The 19,704-nt window shown below is 40.4% G+C and overlaps 1 protein-coding gene across 1 annotated transcript in view; it reads left to right on the forward strand.

Annotated features, from left to right (window-relative positions):
- ELP4 (elongator acetyltransferase complex subunit 4) overlaps positions 1-16,149 on the forward strand; it is a 246,719-nt gene extending 230,570 nt beyond the window's left edge. Inside the window, exon 10 of the mRNA XM_065883004.1 lies at positions 16,018-16,149. Within this exon, the coding sequence (XP_065739076.1) occupies positions 16,018-16,149 (132 nt within the window). The remainder of the gene's footprint in view (positions 1-16,017) is intronic.
- Positions 16,150-19,704: the final 3,555 nt, after the last annotated feature.

The following is a 19,704-nucleotide window of genomic DNA, read 5'->3' on the forward strand; positions in this document are numbered from 1 at the left end:
GAATAGAGTGTGGTTATTACTAAATCCCTTTAATTGACATAAGTTTGGAAATTCTTTTGACTAGTTTAGAAGTAAAGAATATGTTCTCACTTTTATTTTTTCCATAGCTTCTCAGATAGCTTTTGATTCATGATTTTAAAACATAATCAATTATTCTTCTGTGTGAAGTATTAATATTTAATTACAAGTTCTAGTTTATGTTGAAAGAAATCGTATGACATTTAAGGTAGACTGTTAAAATATACAAGCCAGCTAATAGATTTAGGACATAAACACTTATAAATCTTAGTGTTACTTAAAAATAAATATATATTGATAACTTGAAGATGTTTGTTGTAATTTTTTCATTTAGGAACAGGACTTTTATGTGCTTGCAATATATTCTGTAATTTACAGATATTTAATTGGGTAATAATTTGATGTATTTGCTTAAAGTGACTTAGAGCAAATAATATCCCTTTAGGGCATAAGTTAGAATGAAAGAAGAAAAAATACCACTCCTTGATAAATCTTGAAAGGAAAAACTCTATTTTTTCATCACTGTTTGTTAAATTATGAAACTTGTCAATATTGAATTTTAGGAACCATTTGATGATCTTTTTCCACAAATCATGCTTTCCTTTGCTTTCAATGCCTCGACAAATTTTTGTGCACTTATAATATTAAGGGAATCAAATAGAAATGTACAAATATGTCTATTTCATTTAACTTAGATCTTTAAGATTTAGAGAATTAACCCTACATTAACAATTACAAAATCACTTTTCTCCATTAATTCATTTTGGAGCATAATTTTGCATATACCAAAAGGAACATTCCCAAAGCATACCTGCACACTCTGGCTGAAATGACCCCAAATTTCAAAGTTTCTACTTGAACCAGAGTGACTCTTCCTACTGCAGTGAAAACTTGAAACAGGATTTAGCCAGTTCCATATATCAGGTTGTTGGTTCTTCTGCATTTTGAGGATCTTTCAGACCTCCTTGTAAAAAGATTTAGCTCAATGGTAAAGTTAAGTGGTGGGGAAAAAATCCTCCACATATAAAAGCAAATGAGTTTTTAGAGAATAGAGAATAATCTCTATGAGAAATTACTTCTAAATTATCCATGTGGAAATTAAACTTAGCTCTTGTTAACATTTCCGTAGAAATATGCATTTTGATTAAACCAAATAAATAAATACAAAAATAAATCCCTAGAAGTAGGCATAGTCATTTATCTATATACTCACAAATATTTTGCTCTTTTCTGATCATCAGTATTTTTTTCTTGCTTTATTTGCTTCATATCCTTTAACTTTATTTCCCATTATTCATGGAGAGGTATTCTATCTAAGACTAAATTGATTCTCTGCATATTTCTTATCTGTGAAGTCACTTCAGCAGAGAGTTACTCTTTGGAGTAAGGTCCTCATCTCTAATCTGTATCCCTCAGCTAGTGCACTCGGTCTGGTGCTGCCCCATCACCGCCCTAAGGCATGTAGAGAGAGGGCTCTCGCTTTGCCCAGTCTGTTCACTGAGCTCCCTTTGAAATTGGTGAGGAAGGAGGTCTGTGGAGGGGAGAGATAGATGTACTGGGTGACTATTTGAAACCAGTGTAATCTGTAAATTTGCCGTAAACTTTTAGTGAGAAATGGGGCGGGGGTTTCCGAGTTAACATGCAGAAATCAAAAGGAAAATGGAAGTTTCATTTCATTACCGAGGGTTCTGATATGAAAGGGATTTTTTCTAAAATTTTACCAAGATTTCGGCAATTAATCTATACACTTAAAGATATTAAAATATTCCTAACATTGCCATGTTATACGTATATTTATATGTATAAATAAACATCACACTCATATACACACGCGCAAACACACAATAGCACTTATCAAATAATACTGCTTTATACCACATGGCTGTTAATTTAAATTTGGAGCAAGTGAAATGTACACCACCTAGGAGAGTGTGCCTTTGACCATGAAGAGTGCGGAAAATCACCGCTGTAATTGATACTTTTCATTCATCATGAAAAGTTTTTATACTGTCAGTAGAGAGAAAGCCACATTTCATTTTGTCAAGCCAAAAACATACTATCTAACCGCCTTTGTATAAAAGCTAACACAACATGTCAAAAATAATAGCATAGCCCTCAATATACATTGAACTGGTGAAAGCAGTTAGGAACGGTTTGGCAAAGATAAAACGTAAAGTTAAGTTTTACATTATTTTCTTTTCATTCACATTCACACCAGGTAGACTTTTGTCAAATACCTATAGTAAAGAAGAACTTGTTCACGCATGCAGAACAAAATAAAATAAGATTAAAAGCTCCAGGAAATCTGCCTGCTTCAAAAAACCATTAAAGTGTGCCTATCCCTCAAGCCTTACAAATGTGTTAATTGTCGTGTTTCAGTCATGTAAATATGTTTCAGCATAAAGTAAGCAAGATTTCCTGTTATAGAAGCACTGCTATCTGGGGGTGTGTGGGTAGGGAGGGACGAACAAGGACTAAATAACACACTGTAATGAAACCTGCCTTTGGGCAGCACATGCCTCAGTTCTGAATGCCCAGAAATACTTCACAGACGCTCTGGGCTGCCTAGCAATGGGGATTTCTAATTCTGGCTAGCTTGACAAAGTAAATACAACTATTGAACATAAGGCAGCTCCTAATAAAAAACAACAATTCCCCCTTGTAAACACCTACAGTTGGCCCCATTAAAAATTCTTTCTTCATATCCAGGAACTAGCAAACCCTTAAACGTGGGGATCTCAAAGTAACTACAGAGCAGTTGGGAGATTTAATGCTGTCGACATGTTGTACATTGCCATTTCCACCGAGCCCTTCATACCCCATCTCGGGGCTTTGTGGAGCAATGTTCTGCATACACTGTAGGGCATTATGCAAGCAAACACATTGGCTATTATGCTCCCAGGACTCATTCATGGACAGCCAAAAGGAAATCAATATATGTTCATACTTACATACAAAAATATATGGTTGCGGGCGTGTTCATCCAAAGCTGCCAATTTGGAGTTACTTAGTGGACTGAAATTAGTGTGATAACGTAAGCAATTATCTGATTTCAAAATTTCAAAATTCTCTGATCCCTGCTTTTTCACATTAGAATTCATCTCTTCCATTAGCTATGTATCAGTCAGACCTCTGCCAGTCCCTAAGTTAAAGTGCATCTGCTATAGTTTCAGAAATCTCTAGGATTTAGGGATCAGCCTTGAGCTTACACAGATATTTATCTGCTAACAGTTTACTGAGTAGGAGGCTTCAGATTATAGTAAAGAGCAAACATTAGTTTGAATTCTAGCAGACGAGCAGATTGTACCTTTTGCCACCTCCAAAATAGTTTCCATATGCTTTAAGAGAAAAAAAGTTCTCATATAATTAGTAGTTTGAATTTATTTCTAAAAGAAGTGTTTTTTTTAAACTCAACATTCAGATCTGAAAACGGTATATGTTCCTAAAATATCTTACTATTCTTAAGCCATCGGAGGGGTAGTACCAAAATATTGCTTCTAAAATGTTTCCTCACTTGTCTCGGATAGAAAAGGGGCCTTCTGGACAAAGCAGGCTTGAAGAGCCCATCAAAATGACGGTCTCTCCACAGAAAGATCTCAGCCTTCTTCCGCTTACTGCCAGAGCAGCAGTAGGCCCTAGATCTCAAGAGTCTCTCAGCTTGGCCCTGCTCAAGCTTAATTCAGATTCCATACACTCTGGAGCTTATATGCTCCTGCCTGCATTGTGAGATCCAGAGCCCATACAAGCCTTGGGTTAAGCAGAGTTGGAGACCAGTCAAAAGGTTGCCAGAGTGAGAAGCCCTGCTACAATTCTGGAAGGATGAATGAGAGGGAGTCCGTTCAGGAGATATGGGGAGCCTCATTCAGGCCGTGATGCACACCCACAGGATCACAGTGGCCATGTGGGACTTAGCCACCCCATTCCTTTATCCTTTATCCATCCCAGAGAAGAGGCTAGTGGGGGGGCGGGGGGCGGGGAAGGCATCTTTCACAGTTTCTACTGTCCAAGTTTAGGTCACAATTCAAGTCACTTTATTCCAACTGTTACCTAAATGATATATTTTTTTCAGTCCTGCTCATGTTAGAACATGAAGGAGAATAAAATGTGCAAAAGAAAAAGGAGAGACCCAAAGAAAAGAAAAAGATACTGCCTTTAGTTTGTGTAGAAAGCACAACTTTTTTTTTTTTTTTTGCGGTACGCGGGCCTCTGACTGTTGTGGCCTCTCCCGTTGCCGAGCACAGGCTCCGGACGCGCAGGCTCAGCGGCCATGGCTCACGGGCCCAGCCGCTCCGCGGCATGTGGGATCTTCCCAGACCGGGGCACAAACCCGTGTCCCCTGAATCGGCAGGCGGACTCTCAACCACTGCGCCACCAGGGAAGCCCGAAGTTACAACTATTTTAAGGAAAGTTCTCCAGGAATAATCTAGTTTGTTCTCCATCAGTGTATGAAATAAAGGAGGAGAATAACATGACTCCCCATATCTCCAATGTCTGAAAGTTCAGGAACGTTGGAACTGAAACATGGTGGTATTCTTATTATGATGTAGTCCAAAAGATGCTGACTCACATTTTAAGAGGATTAAACGCAACAAGCCATCCCCACAAACAGCACTGCCAGAGTCTTTCCTCCATGCACACTTCACACAGGGCCCAACCCCTCCACCTGGAATCTTCCTGCTGGGCAGGCATGAGGCTGGGAACCACCACACCCCACAGGAGCACGGTGGGAGTGGGAGGACCCTGTGGGTCACTTAGTGACTATGTCTTTTCTGAATCAAAAGAAAGCAGGAAAAAAAAAAAAAAAAAAAGGAAAGAAAGCAGGATCTAGAACAGCCTGTGTACACCACCTTTTGGAAAATTCTGTCTTTAATAGAATACACGTCCGCGACAACTGTTGTTTTCTGTTATTGACCCACAGCATCCTCCCACTCCCACCGTGCTCCTTCCAAGCCAAACTTCTCCTAGCCGCGGCCACTCCCCTGTTTGGTGACTGCTCCAGAAAAGGTGCCCTTTTTTCTGTCCTTCAAAAATGCCAAGCTTATTCCTACCTTAAGACTTTAGTATTTCATTCCCTTTGCCTGGAAACTTCTTTTTCAGGTCCTCATTGGTCTTTTCTGAAAATTTAGATCTTAGCTCAGATGTGCTCTGCAGAAAGGCTTTCACCAATTAGGGTAGTACCCCCAGACAGTATCATATCACCATGTTTCATTTCCTTAAAAGACTTCTCACTGTCTGAATTATCTTCTCCATTGGTTGGCTTTCCTGTATGTTAGCTGTCTCTCCTTGTGATAATAAGTGTCTATGTATTGTCCCTTTCTGAAGTTGTAAGTTTTTTGAAAGCAAGGGTTTTGCCTGTCTTGTTCACTATTTTACCTCCAGTGCTTAGAAAAGTTCTGGCACATAGAGCAGTGAGTAAGAATGTGGACTGTGAAGCCAGAATGCCTGAGTTCAAATCCCATTCGAATACCCTGAAGTTGCAACATCACTTCGTTATTTTTCAGACGTGGTCACGTATTCTACAACCGGTTGAAAGGGAAGCTTGGAAGTAAAGTGTTTATTCAGGATGGCCGTATATCCCCGGGTTCTTCTACTAAAGGAGGAAGGGAGAGTGGACACTGGAGGTTAATGACAGTCTCTATCAGAGTCCGCAGCCCTTCGGAATCCAAATATCCATGCACAGCCTCTTCCCACACACTTACCTCTTCTTCGGGGGTGAGTGGGGAATCCTACAGCAGAGAAACTGCAAAAATTCTCTGCCCTGGCAGTAGAGGAGTGTAGCCCAGTTTGTAGCCCTCAGTTCTGCCCTCTGGAAGGAACTCCCTTGTCCACTCTCCTTTGTATCCCTTTAGAAAATTATTCCTTGTCCATTATTGACGGCTATGTGAAGTCACTATTAGCGTCTGTGCCCTTTGGGGACTGCACAGTTTTTACAGCCCACTTATTGATAGATCAGATTTGGGGACTTAAGATTTCTTTAGGGGTTGAATACTCATAGACTCTTGACCAGGCTTGTAGTTTCTTTGGCAAAACAACCCCCTCAAAATTTTATGAGGTTCCGGGTTGATTTGCTTCCCTTTGCTTCCACATGCAAGTAATCACAGCCAAAGAGTTGTCCAGACATAGTTCTCAGATTCAGCTGCAGGAAACAGATCCCATCTGATTATTTGATGCAGTCAGAAAGGTTATACCAGAAAACTGGGAGCTAGTGCAATAATTGGAAGGGCTGAAGGATAATGTCACCAAACTGGCCTCCAGGGAGGCAACTGCCTCCACCAAAGTCAGGAAGGTGAGGAACTGGGAGACCACAACTGGAGCTATTCACTGAAAGCACACAGCTCCGTGGCTGCAATCTTGGGGCAAGTAACTTCCCGCTGCCACTGCTGCCAGTGCTTCTTGGCCCCCATCAAGCAAGTCACTGGACACTGAAACACTGGGCTGGCCTCCATTTCCACAGCTGCCTCTCTGCTCCTGTGAAGCCTATGAAGCTGTTGACTAGTCACTAGAATGCAGAAAAACACAAAAACAAAAAAAACTGTCCCTGCAACAGTGCTTGCCAATTGCAGCAGTAAAAGTAGCAGGAGGAGAGCAGCTGCTTCTCTTCCACCTTCTAAATAGTACAGCTGCATCTAACTGGATAAGCCTAATTCACACTTTTCCAGCCTCTTACCTGCAGGCAGCCTCTTACACCACAAGGCAGTTGAAATGGGCGCATGTCCACCACAACTCTTACCTTGTAAGACGTGAGTCTTATTTTCTGGCCTCTCTGTTCTACCTATACCCATCTCTTTCATCTTACTTGTAACTAGCTTGAAGCCATCTGAAATAATTGACTTGAGAAGGAAGGCAACACCCTTAATCTGACTTTTGTCTCTGAGCCGGCCCCCATTTTCTGGCCAGCCTCTTAATGAGGTATTTCACCAAGGCTTAGGGGCAAAGACATCTGTGAAGGTTGCCTGCTCTGGTGTGCAATTGCAGAAATAGCTGGGTTTTTTCAACTTTCTGACATCCCAAATTACCAAGCTTTTATTCACTTTAAGTTGTGAGCTGCAGGCAGGGCATTTCCTTTAATAGAGTTGTAGTCCCTCTACCTCTTCTTGCATATTCTATAGCTCTAGCCTAAGTTCATTTCTCTTTTGTAAATAATTTTGCCAAAAATGGCAAGAAGCCACTAACACAACAACATCCTGAATTTCTCCAGTGTTTCAACTAGAGCCACAGGCCTAACAAGGGTAGTCAGCTTTCCAATCTGTGATACTGACCTCACTGCCCACCTTCCAACCACTAAGCCAACTTAGATTTTTCTTTTTTTTAAACATCTTTATTGGCATCTAATTGCTTCTCAATGGTGTGTTAGTTTCTGCCCTATAACAAAGTGAATCAGCTAACACATATATATGGAATCTTAAAAAAAAATGGTTATGAAGAATCTAGGGGCAGGACAGGAATAAAGACGCAGATATAGAGAATGGACTTGAGGACACGGGGTGGGGGAAGGGTGAGCTGGGACGAGGTGAGAGAGTGGCATGGACTAATATATACTGCCAACTTAGATTTTGATGGTAGAACTCGATCCATTTTTCAGGTACCAAATTCGCCATAAGGAAGATATAGGTTAGGCTGCTATTAAAGAAATTCAAAAATGCAGTGGCTTAAATAATATGGAACAAATACCCCATAAAAGCTCAATTCGGTGACCCAGGGCTCTTTTGGTGTCAAGATGCCCTAAACTAATTCTGTGGTTTTGCTATGCCCTCCTCAGCCCATAGCTTCCGTTTGATGGCCCAGGACAGCTGCTTCAGCACCTACCCTCAAGTCCACATTTCAGCGAGTGGGAAGAGGGAAGTTTGGCTTGTCCCTAACGTTGTGGAGCCTAGAGCAGGAATGCAAATAAAAGACCACATTATTATATGCCTCAATATTTTAAAGTTATCAAGCCAAAAAATCATTAAATATGCTTTCCCTTCCTTCCTTCACAAATATACCTACCTGGAAAGCCAAGTTTAAATTTAGGATCAGGGCTGTACTCCAGAACATGGAGACATAGGAAGAACGGGCCTACAGCCCATCTCCTTTCTCTCCCCACCCCTGTCTCATTCCCACACACAGCGGGCAACGTGATTGTGCTTGGGGACACCCAGGCTTCACATCCAAACTCTGTCCACACTCCCCACAAACAGCCACCCCTTGGCTCCTGCTGAGGCCCCAGGGTGTGCATGTAGACAACACAGTTCGCCCACGGCAGACAAACCTGGTGAAGAGACCTGTGCAGGCTTTGTGGCCATTTGCACAGGGAGTTCTGAGGTTCTGAGTACCCAGAGTGTGTCCTATAATGAAGGGTACAGGCTCTAGATGGGCACATCCCCTTCACCCTGTTAATTCCTCACCCCATGAGGAGGGGTGGGTCAGGGCCCAGAGCGGGGGCCCTCTTGCTGGGGTCGAATAACAATGCCAAGGGAAAAGGGAAGTAATTGGCACCTCCCCCTCTCTAAGGATCTAACCTTGAACTTAATCATAGCACTTCTGCTCAAGATGAAGCAACCAGAGTTTAATCACTCAGCCTCAGCTATTGGCAAAGGCAGCTGGGGAGCGTGGCCTTTATTCTGGGAGGCCATGTGTCCCACTAATACTCAGAGATTCTTTTACTCGCTGCAAAGGAAGAGAATAGATATTGGGAGTAAGCTAGCAATCTCTGCCACAGACACATGCCTTTTCACAAATCACACTTTTGTTTAGACAAGTGAGTTCTTCACAATCTGCTTTCAGAGAGGTGAGTTTGGAGGCAAGACAATACTGTCAGTTATAATTGACGGTCAGAATAATTGCACACCTGAGCATTTTTCAATGGGCAGCCAATGTGCAATGTTCCAGCTCTGAAATTCTGTCTAATTTTCAGATCAATCAGGAAGAACCAAATGAATTTTTTTCAATTCAAAGGATATAGTATGATTATGACATTCAATAAAACAATTTTAATCCAAAACCTGGGGATGAATTGGATCTTAAACAAACAAACAAAACTGAAACCTAAAACCTGACCATGTTTTGGCAGCATTTCTTCCAGAAGTATTCGGCTGCTATCAAACATACTCTTAACAATCCAAAAGGAGCAAAAATATGGTTCTGGCATGATTTCCACTGCCCTACTCATATATAAGAGTAACACAAAATTCACCAAAATTAGGAAAATGCATCTTCCACATTGCAACATTTTAGCCAGATGTAGAATAACTACAGTGTAACATTGCATTGTAATAATGTAATGATTATGGAATAATATAAATGCAATAATATAAAAATATAATAATTATATAACGGCATATAACACTGTGCGGGCTTTTTGCAAGCTGAAATAACACTCTGAAATCTTGTGAAGAAATAATAGTGATGATGAATAACATATCAAAGCCTGCTTCATCTGGTTCCTTCCCTCTACCCTCCTCCTAGCGCCCCCCGGAAGGAAATCAGTCTCTCCACAAAGGAAATATATCTCTTTTTATGATATAAGAGAGACTCTGAGCACTACTTTAACCCCTGCCCTCTGGGCTGGTGGGGGCATCAGGTGTGCATTTCCTTGGTCAGAAACTAAGTAGGGACCCTTCCGCCATTAGCAGAAGCTCACACACAGAGTGAATGCTTCGGGAGGGTGATCGTTTCGCTATGGCCCTTCTCAAAACTGTAGCTGACTACTGGTTGTCTCCCAGTATCCATTTGCTCCTTCTTCCATAGTAATGCGTCTGCTGAACATCTTAACATATTTTAAAACATTTCCCAGCCTCCCTCGCAACCAGGTGTGGCCATGTTTAAGTTCTGGGTGCGTATGGAAGTGATGTGTCCAACTTGCAAGTCTTCCTTCATGGCCCCTGCTTCCCACCAGCTGAGAGAGAGCAGAAAGATCAGCCTTGGAGCCAGAAGTGGGAGCCGCTTGTTGAGGATGGCAGACCAGTCCTTCCAACTCAGCATTGCCTACTTCTGGCCCGTAAAGTGGGAGATAAATAAACTTCTGGTTTTTAGCCGTTTTCTGAAGTGGGTTGGGATATTTCTGTATGGCAGCTACTTAGCCTGTACTCTAATTCATTCCCTACCATCCAGAGCAGTGCCTCATAACACAGAATATGGCTACAGAAGTCAGCAAATCATGCTCCAGGTTAGGGCATCAGACAGCTCTTGAAAGAATCAATGGAGTGGGATGGCAAGTCTTTTGTGCATTGGTTTCCTGCCCGTGATATAAAGAAGGGGAAATGCTTTTAAAACTTGAGTGGAGAAGCTTCATCTTCTGACATTTCTTTTGTTATCGTGTCAGCATTAAATACATGTGCAAGATAGATTTTTTTTTAATAAATATGGGCTTCCCTGGTGGCACAGTGGTTAAGAATCTGCCTGCCGGTGCAGGGGACACGGGTTCAAGCCCTGGTCTGGGAAGATCCCACATGCCGCGGAGCAACTAAGCCCGTGCGCCACAACTACTGAGCCTGCGCTCTAGAGCCTGCGAGCCACAACTACTGAGCCCACGTGCCACAAATACTGAAGCCCGCGCACCTAAAGCCCGTGCTCCGCAACAAGAGAAGCCACCGCAATGAGAAGCCTGCGCACTTCAACAAAGAGTAGCCTCCACAACTAGAGAAAGGTTGCGTGCGTCAACGAAGACCCAACGCAGCCAAAAATAAATAGATAAATTTTAAAAATAGATAAATAAAAATAAATAAATGGACCCCAAATTGCCTCCTTAATACAGCCATGCATATTTTCACTGGCCCAGAAGCCAGGCACCTGACATGCCCCATTTTCACTATTGTCTTACTAAGTAGGAGGGAAACTATTTAGCCTTTTTAAATCTTCCCAGAAGCGGAGACAAGGACTGCAGTTTCCTTTTATGTTTATATTTCTTTACAGCACTGCAGTAGAGGGCAATGTGTAAATGCTCAGACTTAGTGATGAGACCTGCTGGCCAAGTCCAGTATTCTGTTGCTTACAGATATACGTTTTTCATTAAATTTGTAGATTCACTTCCTTGCCCTAATAAGCTCACTTATTTTTATCTTTCCCAAAGGTATTTTTACGAGCCACCTCACATGCCTTCCTGAAGCAAAAAGAGGTAGAAATAAATTAGTGTAGTACTTAATAATTCACAAAACACTTCATATCTCATATGATCCCCATAACGGTCTTATGAGGGGAGAATTATTCACTTGTGATAGATGAGGATACTGAAGCTAGACAGGTGAAGTGACTTGTCTGAAGTCACATTGAGAGCGAGTGACAGAGGGAGGTATTAAACTGTCACTGGCTGCCTCTGTGAAGGGACCAATGTAGAACCTATATGTTCTAAGGTGTTTACAAGTTTTCATTTAAATTGGTTGTGTTTTAAAGAAAAAAGAGAAAAACTATTAGGAAGTATTTTGAAATATTAACTCCTATTTCTGTGATTGTGAGTAATGGAAAGGTTGACTTTTCAGGAAATGTCATAAATTTTAAAGAATTAAAACAAATATTCATTTGCTGAGGGTTAAGATGTACTACATCAGTTGTTTTTAGAAAACAAACAGTGCCTGGTGGTTTGGTCTTGGCAAAATATGAAAAATATAAATTAATTTAACTTATTTTAATGGTATTTACCGGCAGTTTGTCTCAAATCCAGGTGTAACCTAGATTCATTATCTTGCCCCTTCTGTCTGGGAACTGGGAGTGCTGAGCACAGGTCTGGCAGGCTGGGAGAAAAGGAATTAGGAAGAGAACTGTGGAGCCAGGAAACCCAATACTATGTACGATCAGTAGAGTTGCTGACTCAGGAAGGAACAAAATATAGTCAGTGGCTCAGCCCAACAAAGGGACAGAGAGGTAGGCAGAGGGGGAAGAATCTCGGTCCAGCTCGGCTTGGTACTCCCTGGGGCCACAGAGCAAAGCACTTCCGCTGCTACTTCTTTATTACGACCCAGGGCTTCCTATGGGGCTGAGGGTGCCTTTTGGCAGGAACTCCCCCAATCCACCAGGGCATTTTGTCAGCCTCGCTGTTTCCCACCTTGTAGTGCTGAAGAAAAGGAACCCGTTAACGCAGTGGGATGAATCGCTGTGAAGTACATAGGCCTCTGCGGAACCTTGGGAGTTGTCACACCTTTCCCAGATCCCTTTGCCTACATAGAAATCATCATTCTAGACAAGGCATTCATGGAAGAAATAGGCAGGCAGGCAGCCAGACAAGCATCTCCTTCCTCAGCAGCACAATCCCTTCCTCCCAGAATTTGGGAAAAGAAAATCAGGTGGAAAAATTTTAGCTCAAGATGTAAGGTAGGGCTTCCCTGGTGGCACAGTGGTTAAGAACCCGCCTGCCAATGCAGGGGACACCGGTTCGTGCCCTGGTCTGAAAAGATCCCACATGCCGCAGAGCAACTAAGCCCGTGTGCCACAACTACTGAGCCTGCACTCTAGAGCCGCGATTCACAACTACTGAGCCTGAGCTCTAGAGCCCGGGAGCCACAACTACTGAGCCTGCCCTCTAGAGTCGGCGAGCCACAACTACTGAAGCCCGCGCCCCTAGAGCCCGTGCTCCACAACAAGAGAAGCCACCGCAATGAGAAGCCAGCGCACCGCAACGAAGAGTAGCCCCCGCTCTCAGCAACTAGAGGAGAAACCTGCGTGCAGCAGCGAAGACCCAGTGCAGCCAGAAATTAAATAAATGGATAAAATAAAATAAATTTTTAAAAAGATGTAAGGTATGTTTTTGGCGCTGGCCTCAGAACCCCAGGTATAAAATGAGAAAGATGAGTACCTTGATCTGGTTTACAAGATTGAATCTCTAAAAGATTTTTTGATAGTCTTGATTTTTACTGAAACCATAACCATTATCAAGGTCCAAACGTTTATGCCCCCACAGCCTTGCAGCTTTGGTCTAAAGAGGTCACCATACTGTGTCGAGTATCTTACAGCACATTTCCTCAGAAGACAGATCTGGGGTACAGCAGCATCTGAACGTTTACGTGTCAAGTGTGTAAATGCTTTGGAAGCCTCAAAGGGAAAGTGCCTGACACACCTGGCAAGCCTGGAACCTGATCTCTCCTCCTTCCTCGCTGCTTCACATCGCACTGACATGGTGCACGGGGGGAGGCTTAGAAAGGGAGAAAACAAAACCCACTGCTTGAGAATTTAGGCTGCAGAGTAAGCTCGTTCGAGTAATAATCAACAAAAGCTGGCAAAATCACACGTAGATTCACATGTTTCCAAGAGCCATCCTTTGGCTTTTTTCAAAGGACACGGGTGTGCAACTAGCTTTTACGGTGTGACATTTGGTTAGAAGCATTTAACCACATCACCCCAAATTTTTGTGCTCAGAAGTTACACACGAATGCTATTTGACTCTTCTTCAAAGCCATTCAACCTGAAAGATTTCCAAGCATGTCACACGTCACATTTAGCTACTTTTGCTATGAAGGGCTTTCCGCCAACTGGCTCACACTCATTGCCTAGAGAAGCAAAGGAAGAGAAATTTTTAGCAAATAGGTAAGCTCCTGAAATACATGGTATTATGCTGGTTCTGAATAAACTACATTAGTTTCCTCATTTGGATTGTCAGAGCAGTAGAAGCCTTCCACCAAATGCATCTTAGAGATGTATCCATTCCACCGTTAAGCAAATCACCATTTCTGTATGTCAGAATCCAGTTCAGTATTTAACACCTAGCCCATCTCGGTAAAGCTTTTTCTGGCCCCCTTCCCCACAGTACGATTTCTGCTTTGTCTCTGCCGTTCTTGTAGACAAAGCTTGGACTGCTCACTATGAGGGTTACCTGTGTGCTTGTCTCATGCCTGTTACTGGATTGGAAGGCAGCACGGAGTGTGGAGGGTTCTCTGTTCACATATCTTTTCAGAATGCCTTGCTTCGAGTAGATTCTAAATATTTGTTGACTCCAGTTGATTTCCTAAACAGCCTAATCACCATCTGACCTCATCTTTGTGAGGTCCCAAACAAAAGTACACACACACTCACACACATAAGGTTTTTTTTGTTTTTTGTTTTTGTTTTTTTGCGGTACGCGGGCCTCTCACTGTTGTGGCCTCTCCCGTTGCGGAGCACAGGCTCCGGACGCGCAGGCTCAGCGGCCATGGCTCACGGGCCCAGCCGCTCCGCGACATGTGGGATCCTCCCAGACCGGGACACAAACCCGTGTCCCCTGCATCGGCAGGCGGACTCTCAACCACTGCGCCACCAGGGAAGCCCCCACACATATGTTTTTTAATGGTGACTTTTCTTTAAGTTTCAGAGAGCCTTCAGGTCATGCATATACCCTAGTCATTTTTCCTTTGCTCATTAGCAATTACTACAAGATCTTAAAGAAACATTTAAACTCAGCCATATAATTAAATATCTCTTCCCCTCCTGCTTCCTCACATGAACACCGATAGAGTTAACACTACTGCAAAGACATTCGTGTCCTCAGACTTTAGAGTCACGCATGTCTTTTAGATTCCTTCCTGAGCCTTTCACACTTTCATTTATACCTTAAATCCTTTCTGAAACTAGGGTATGAAGAAATGAAAGAATTGTTTAAAGCAAAGGCAAAATATGTCTTATTTGACTTCTTTTTTATTATTCAAGAAATAGACGTTTAATGACTTAAGTGACAGGCTGGCTGCTAAGCATACAAGTGAATAAGACCGTATGTATATTACTGTGTGGATATTATAGCTTTTCTGGACCTTTCTGACATCTTTGTTGATCACATATCTATATAATAGTGTCTTTCATCCTAGATATACTTGTACCAGCAAACTGAAATCAAGGAAGAATATTTTCATAAATTATTTTTAATGTTTTAAAATGTTTTGATCCTTGCACACAGCTTGTGTTTACATGACGAAAAACAAGTCTTTTATCAGGAAAGAAACTAGCCAGAACATATGCTGGTGGATCACAATATTTTGACCCAAAAAAATGGTTTTTCCCTTTTTCATCTTGATTTTTTTTTTTTTTTCAAATTGAAGGGAGTTTTCAAATGAAGGGTTTCAGGTAGGTTGTCTCCAGGCCAGTTCACCTCATCAAGGCCTTGCTTAGTCATCAGGGGATGACCCCATCCGGCCCTACTTACCTTTAGCCTCACACACCCACTCTGCCTCACGCAAGAAACATGTTCCTTTGAGTTTGGATTTTTATGAAACAAATCATGTGGTCTAGGAGCACTGATAGTTGAAGGAATTTGATAGAGATCCTTTTGAAAACCAAAAAAGGTCTTTTGAAATATGAATATTTCTCCCTAATTACAGTAACTGTTTTGTAATGATGGTTGGTTACTGGGTCTCCTTAAATCAACCTGTATCTGCAGAAAAACAGGATGGAGAGATGTTCAAAGCTACACCGACATGATGCATAGAAACTACCAAGACCTATAGCAGATGTTACGGCTGACTTATCTGGGTGTTTGAAAAATATTGACCCTTTGATTGGTATCATTTTTTTCATTATGTCAATATGACATTTGTCTATGAAAATTGTAAGTTCCTTAAAGAAAGTATAGCCTTAAAATAAAAATCATCAGGTCAACTTAATAGACAAAGGGAAACAAGCATTTGTGGGAATCCATAATTGCTGAAAAGCTACATTCAGTTGAAAAATAATACCATCTTGGAGCTCTAGCCAAAAAAAAAAAAGCCAGAAAACAACCCTGCCATTATTACGTGATATTTTTTAATTATGCTTTTATTTATGCACTTACATGTTTTCATTTCTACCTAAGTAAGAAAAATCTTAATACATTTAGGTTTGGACTCTGGAAATGTGCCACTAAGATTCCTGGTCCAGTTTCTGTAATGGCTACAATTTGTAAAATCTAGTAGGAATAGGATGTGATTATATTGGGCTTCAGTCTGAAGAATTGTTTTAGCAGGAATTTTATGTGCAAGACTAAATGCTGATCAACAGAGCATAATATTGTATTCTAAAGTGTGCTGGCAAAAGCAAAATTAATTATTTCTTTTCTTCTTTCTTTGCTTCCCCTGAAATCTTCTGCCATAGCGACTGCATTTGCCTCCAGACTTGTCAGACACAGTGAGCCGCTCGAGCAAACAGGATCTGGCAGAATCCGCCAAGCTGCTGGGCCCAGGCTGTGGCATGACGGCCCGAGGCAAGAAGCACCTGGACTTCTAGTGATTCCTCCTTAGTGGTTGATGCAGAATTATATGACACTCTAACTATGATTGCTAATAGCTTATGTAAATATTTTTCTTAACAATTTGACCTCCAATCCTTGAAAAACAGTTAGGATTGCAAAATGAGACCACCGTTCTTCGTTATTTTAACCAACTTTCTATACAGAAATAGTACAGCAGAAATACTTTCACTTTAAATTTTGTTTTATGCTATATCTAGAGAAAATAGATAATTTTTTTTTTTTTTTTTTGCGGTCCGCGGGCCTCTCACTGTTGTGGCCTCTCCCGTTGCGGAGCACAGGCTCCGGCCGCGCAGGCTCAGCAGCCACGGATCACGGGCCCAGCCGCTCCGCGGCATGTGGGATCTTCCCGGACCGGGGCACGAACCCGTGTCCCCTGCATCGGCAGGCGGACTCCTAACCACTGCGCCACCAGGGAAGCCCCAATAATTTTATTTTTAAATAAAAATAAATCAAGATGCCTTACAGTGGTCGTTAGTGTATGTGTGTTTAAGGCACTCAGGTCATGGTAAAGCGCATGTTACAGCGGGTAGCATATAAAACATTATGAAATTCAAAATTATATATGAAAAACGTATTTTCTCTTCATTTCTGAAAAAGACACCTCCCACCAAAAATGCTAAGGTTTTTTGTAAGAAATGAAAAAATTTGTTTGCTAATATATGAAGACTAAAATAAAATGAATTTGCATTTATGCATTCTGTTATGAAACTGATGAAGACAAGATAGTATTTTGGGATTAAGACTCCATTAAAAATAATTAGTCTGCCATAGTAGTTAATAAATATAAAGAACTTGAGTGTAGACAAAGAAGTAGATGGCCTCTGTTTAAACAATTAAAGTCCGCACTGTGAAATTATGTCAATAGACATAATTCAGGATTGAAATTCAAACCGACAGCTACATTCGTGCTAGGATACTGGGGAAAAACATATATTGAAGCTTGGTGAGAGATTTTTACAAAACATCGGTCTGAGACAAGGTATAAAAATGCTAACTCAGTTTTCCATTGCATCAGGTAAAACCCTTTGTTAATTATGAACATTGGTAGGTGTGTACATTTATAACAATATAAACATGGCTTTGTGGATATATTGAACTCATTTTCATACGAAACACTAGTTTTTTGAATGACAGTTCCATATTCTCAAAGCTTTTGACAAATAGTAGACAAAAAGTAAAAGTTAGAAAAGTAACTTGCATATTTAAATAAAGAGTCTCAGTTTTTAAAAAAAGCTGTTTAACATCTGTTAGGAGAAACTGAATTTTCAAGATACATTTCCAAATATATTAGCCTATCTTGAAGCAGTTATATCTAGCATTTTTGAGCAGTTTGCTTTTAATATACCACAAATTATACTTTATTTGTTCTTGACAACATTGCGGAAAACAAAGCCTAGGTTTTTAAAACTGTCTAACCGATATGATGAATGTCAGTCACTTAAAAAAAACCCACTGTAGCATAAACACATACTGTATACAGCTTTTATTCAGAATTAGAATAATTGAATCAATGACAGGATGTCAACTCTCTCCATCATATCCTGTCACTACCAGTTTATTTTTTGTGATCAAAATCAAAAAGACAACTATTTTGTCACCTGCTATTTCATTAGTACTAAAAATCAGGTTTCTTCTTCTATTTTTTTAGAATGTCTGGTTTCGTTTTTTTCACTTCTTTTAATTCGAAAGACACAAATTCTTCCCCATTTTCTTTTCAAAATAAAGTTTAAGAATTGATCTGTCAGTTAAAATTAAAGGGCTTTCATATTAAGCAAAGGTGCTTTTAAAATGTAAAGCAACTTCAAAAAATCAGTTTAGTCCATAGATAATAAATAATATGCAAATATTCCACAAAAGCTTTGCTGTGTCCTTTGAAAGCATTATGAACAAGCTGAATTAGCTCAAGTGAATATTTTAGTTGGGTTATTATTTAATAAGGCTAACCTTTTTCTCACCGTGTTGTGATTCGTTTTATACAAACACACAGCGGAACAATTACATAGCATTTGACACTGAAAAAGAAATGTGAGGTCATCGGATATGAAAATTGCTTGTCAAAAATACTTAGTAGGTCATCGATTTACTACCCTAGCTACCATGTCTATAAGATTAACAGCAAATTACTATTTAGTATATGCTTTGCAAATAAATACTATAAAAATTGAATGTGCATATTTGAACCCTTATTTTAAATACAAAAGAAACTTTTAAAACTCAGTGAACTGCATTTTGAACAATAAGAGTACCTGGGCTTTCCAAAAATCAGATTCAAGTACTTTGTTGGTCTGATTCACCAGGCAAGCTTTGTAAAAAACAAGCTACTGGAGAGGGATGTATATTTTTGTTTTGCACTGATAAAAACCCACTCTAAAAATGTGTTTTCTTTCCTTCTGGAAACATCAATTGTCCATATGCTAATAACTTACTACATAAAAATACTGGTCCTCAATAATGCTACTGTAGGTATACAGACCATTTTGGTATATTATGAAATATACACTCTATTGACAGATTTCTTTTTCAATTATCAGCTTGTCTCAAAGATTTTAAGTAACAATGCCAAACAGTGTTTGAAACGTCCTCATATCTTTTAAATGTTTCTAAAACTTCTAAACCCTCTATGGTATTCATTTCTTACGCTAGATTTGCCTTTCTTTAACATGAGGTAAATATTTTGACTGCTAGAGTCTGCTCAGGTGCTGGGGTTCTAAGACCTTCCAAATTTCTTTATAGTAGCCACCAATTTCCACCTCTCTCTTCCATTTATTCTTTATCTCCACCTCCAGGACCTGCAAATACTAACACTAGACAAAATAAAACTACTTCAAGAGGAAGCAACACTGCAGTCAATTCCCTATCTTTTAAAGAATCAACACACGGATGCGCATACAAAGCAAAAGTAGGGGGAGAGCCCTATTCATTTGTTTAAGCCCATTATGAATGTCATTTCTAAAGCATCATGTTAATGCTTTCCAAAGATAGTCACCATCAACACCACCAAATTTAAGCAATTCTAACCCTAAGTATTTACACTTTGAACTTCAAAACTGAGCAGTGAAGTCATTCAGAACCGAGGCAAAAAAAAAAAATTTTTTGTTTATCAATAATAAAAAACAGATGAGGTTTATTCTTGAGGAACAGAAAAGGGAAGAATTTGTGTTTGGCCTTGGTGAGCCAAGCGTTATACATAGAAGAAAACCCTTTAAAAAAAAAAAAAAAAATCTCATTAACATTAAAGCCCAGAGCAAAAAGAAGAATATGGACAGCATTCTAAGATAACAAACATTCACCAAACAAAGCTGAATCTTAGAATAATACTGTATGAATGACTCCTAGGAAGCCTAGTTATGATTTTTTTTTTTTTTAAGAAGGAAGAAATGATTATGTAAGCCATGTCAAGAAGCAGCTGCTTCCCATTCAAGAGGAGGCTTCCCATTCAAGAGGAGGCACAGCTTTGGGGCGGGGAGGAGGGATATTCCGGGAATTCATTATAGTAAAACGCATTTGTTTACTTGGAGTAATTTGAATGT

The sequence above is a fragment of the Phocoena phocoena genome, chromosome 8 (assembly GCF_963924675.1).
Source record: "Phocoena phocoena chromosome 8, mPhoPho1.1, whole genome shotgun sequence".
NCBI classification, from domain to species: Eukaryota; Metazoa; Chordata; class Mammalia; order Artiodactyla; family Phocoenidae; genus Phocoena; species Phocoena phocoena.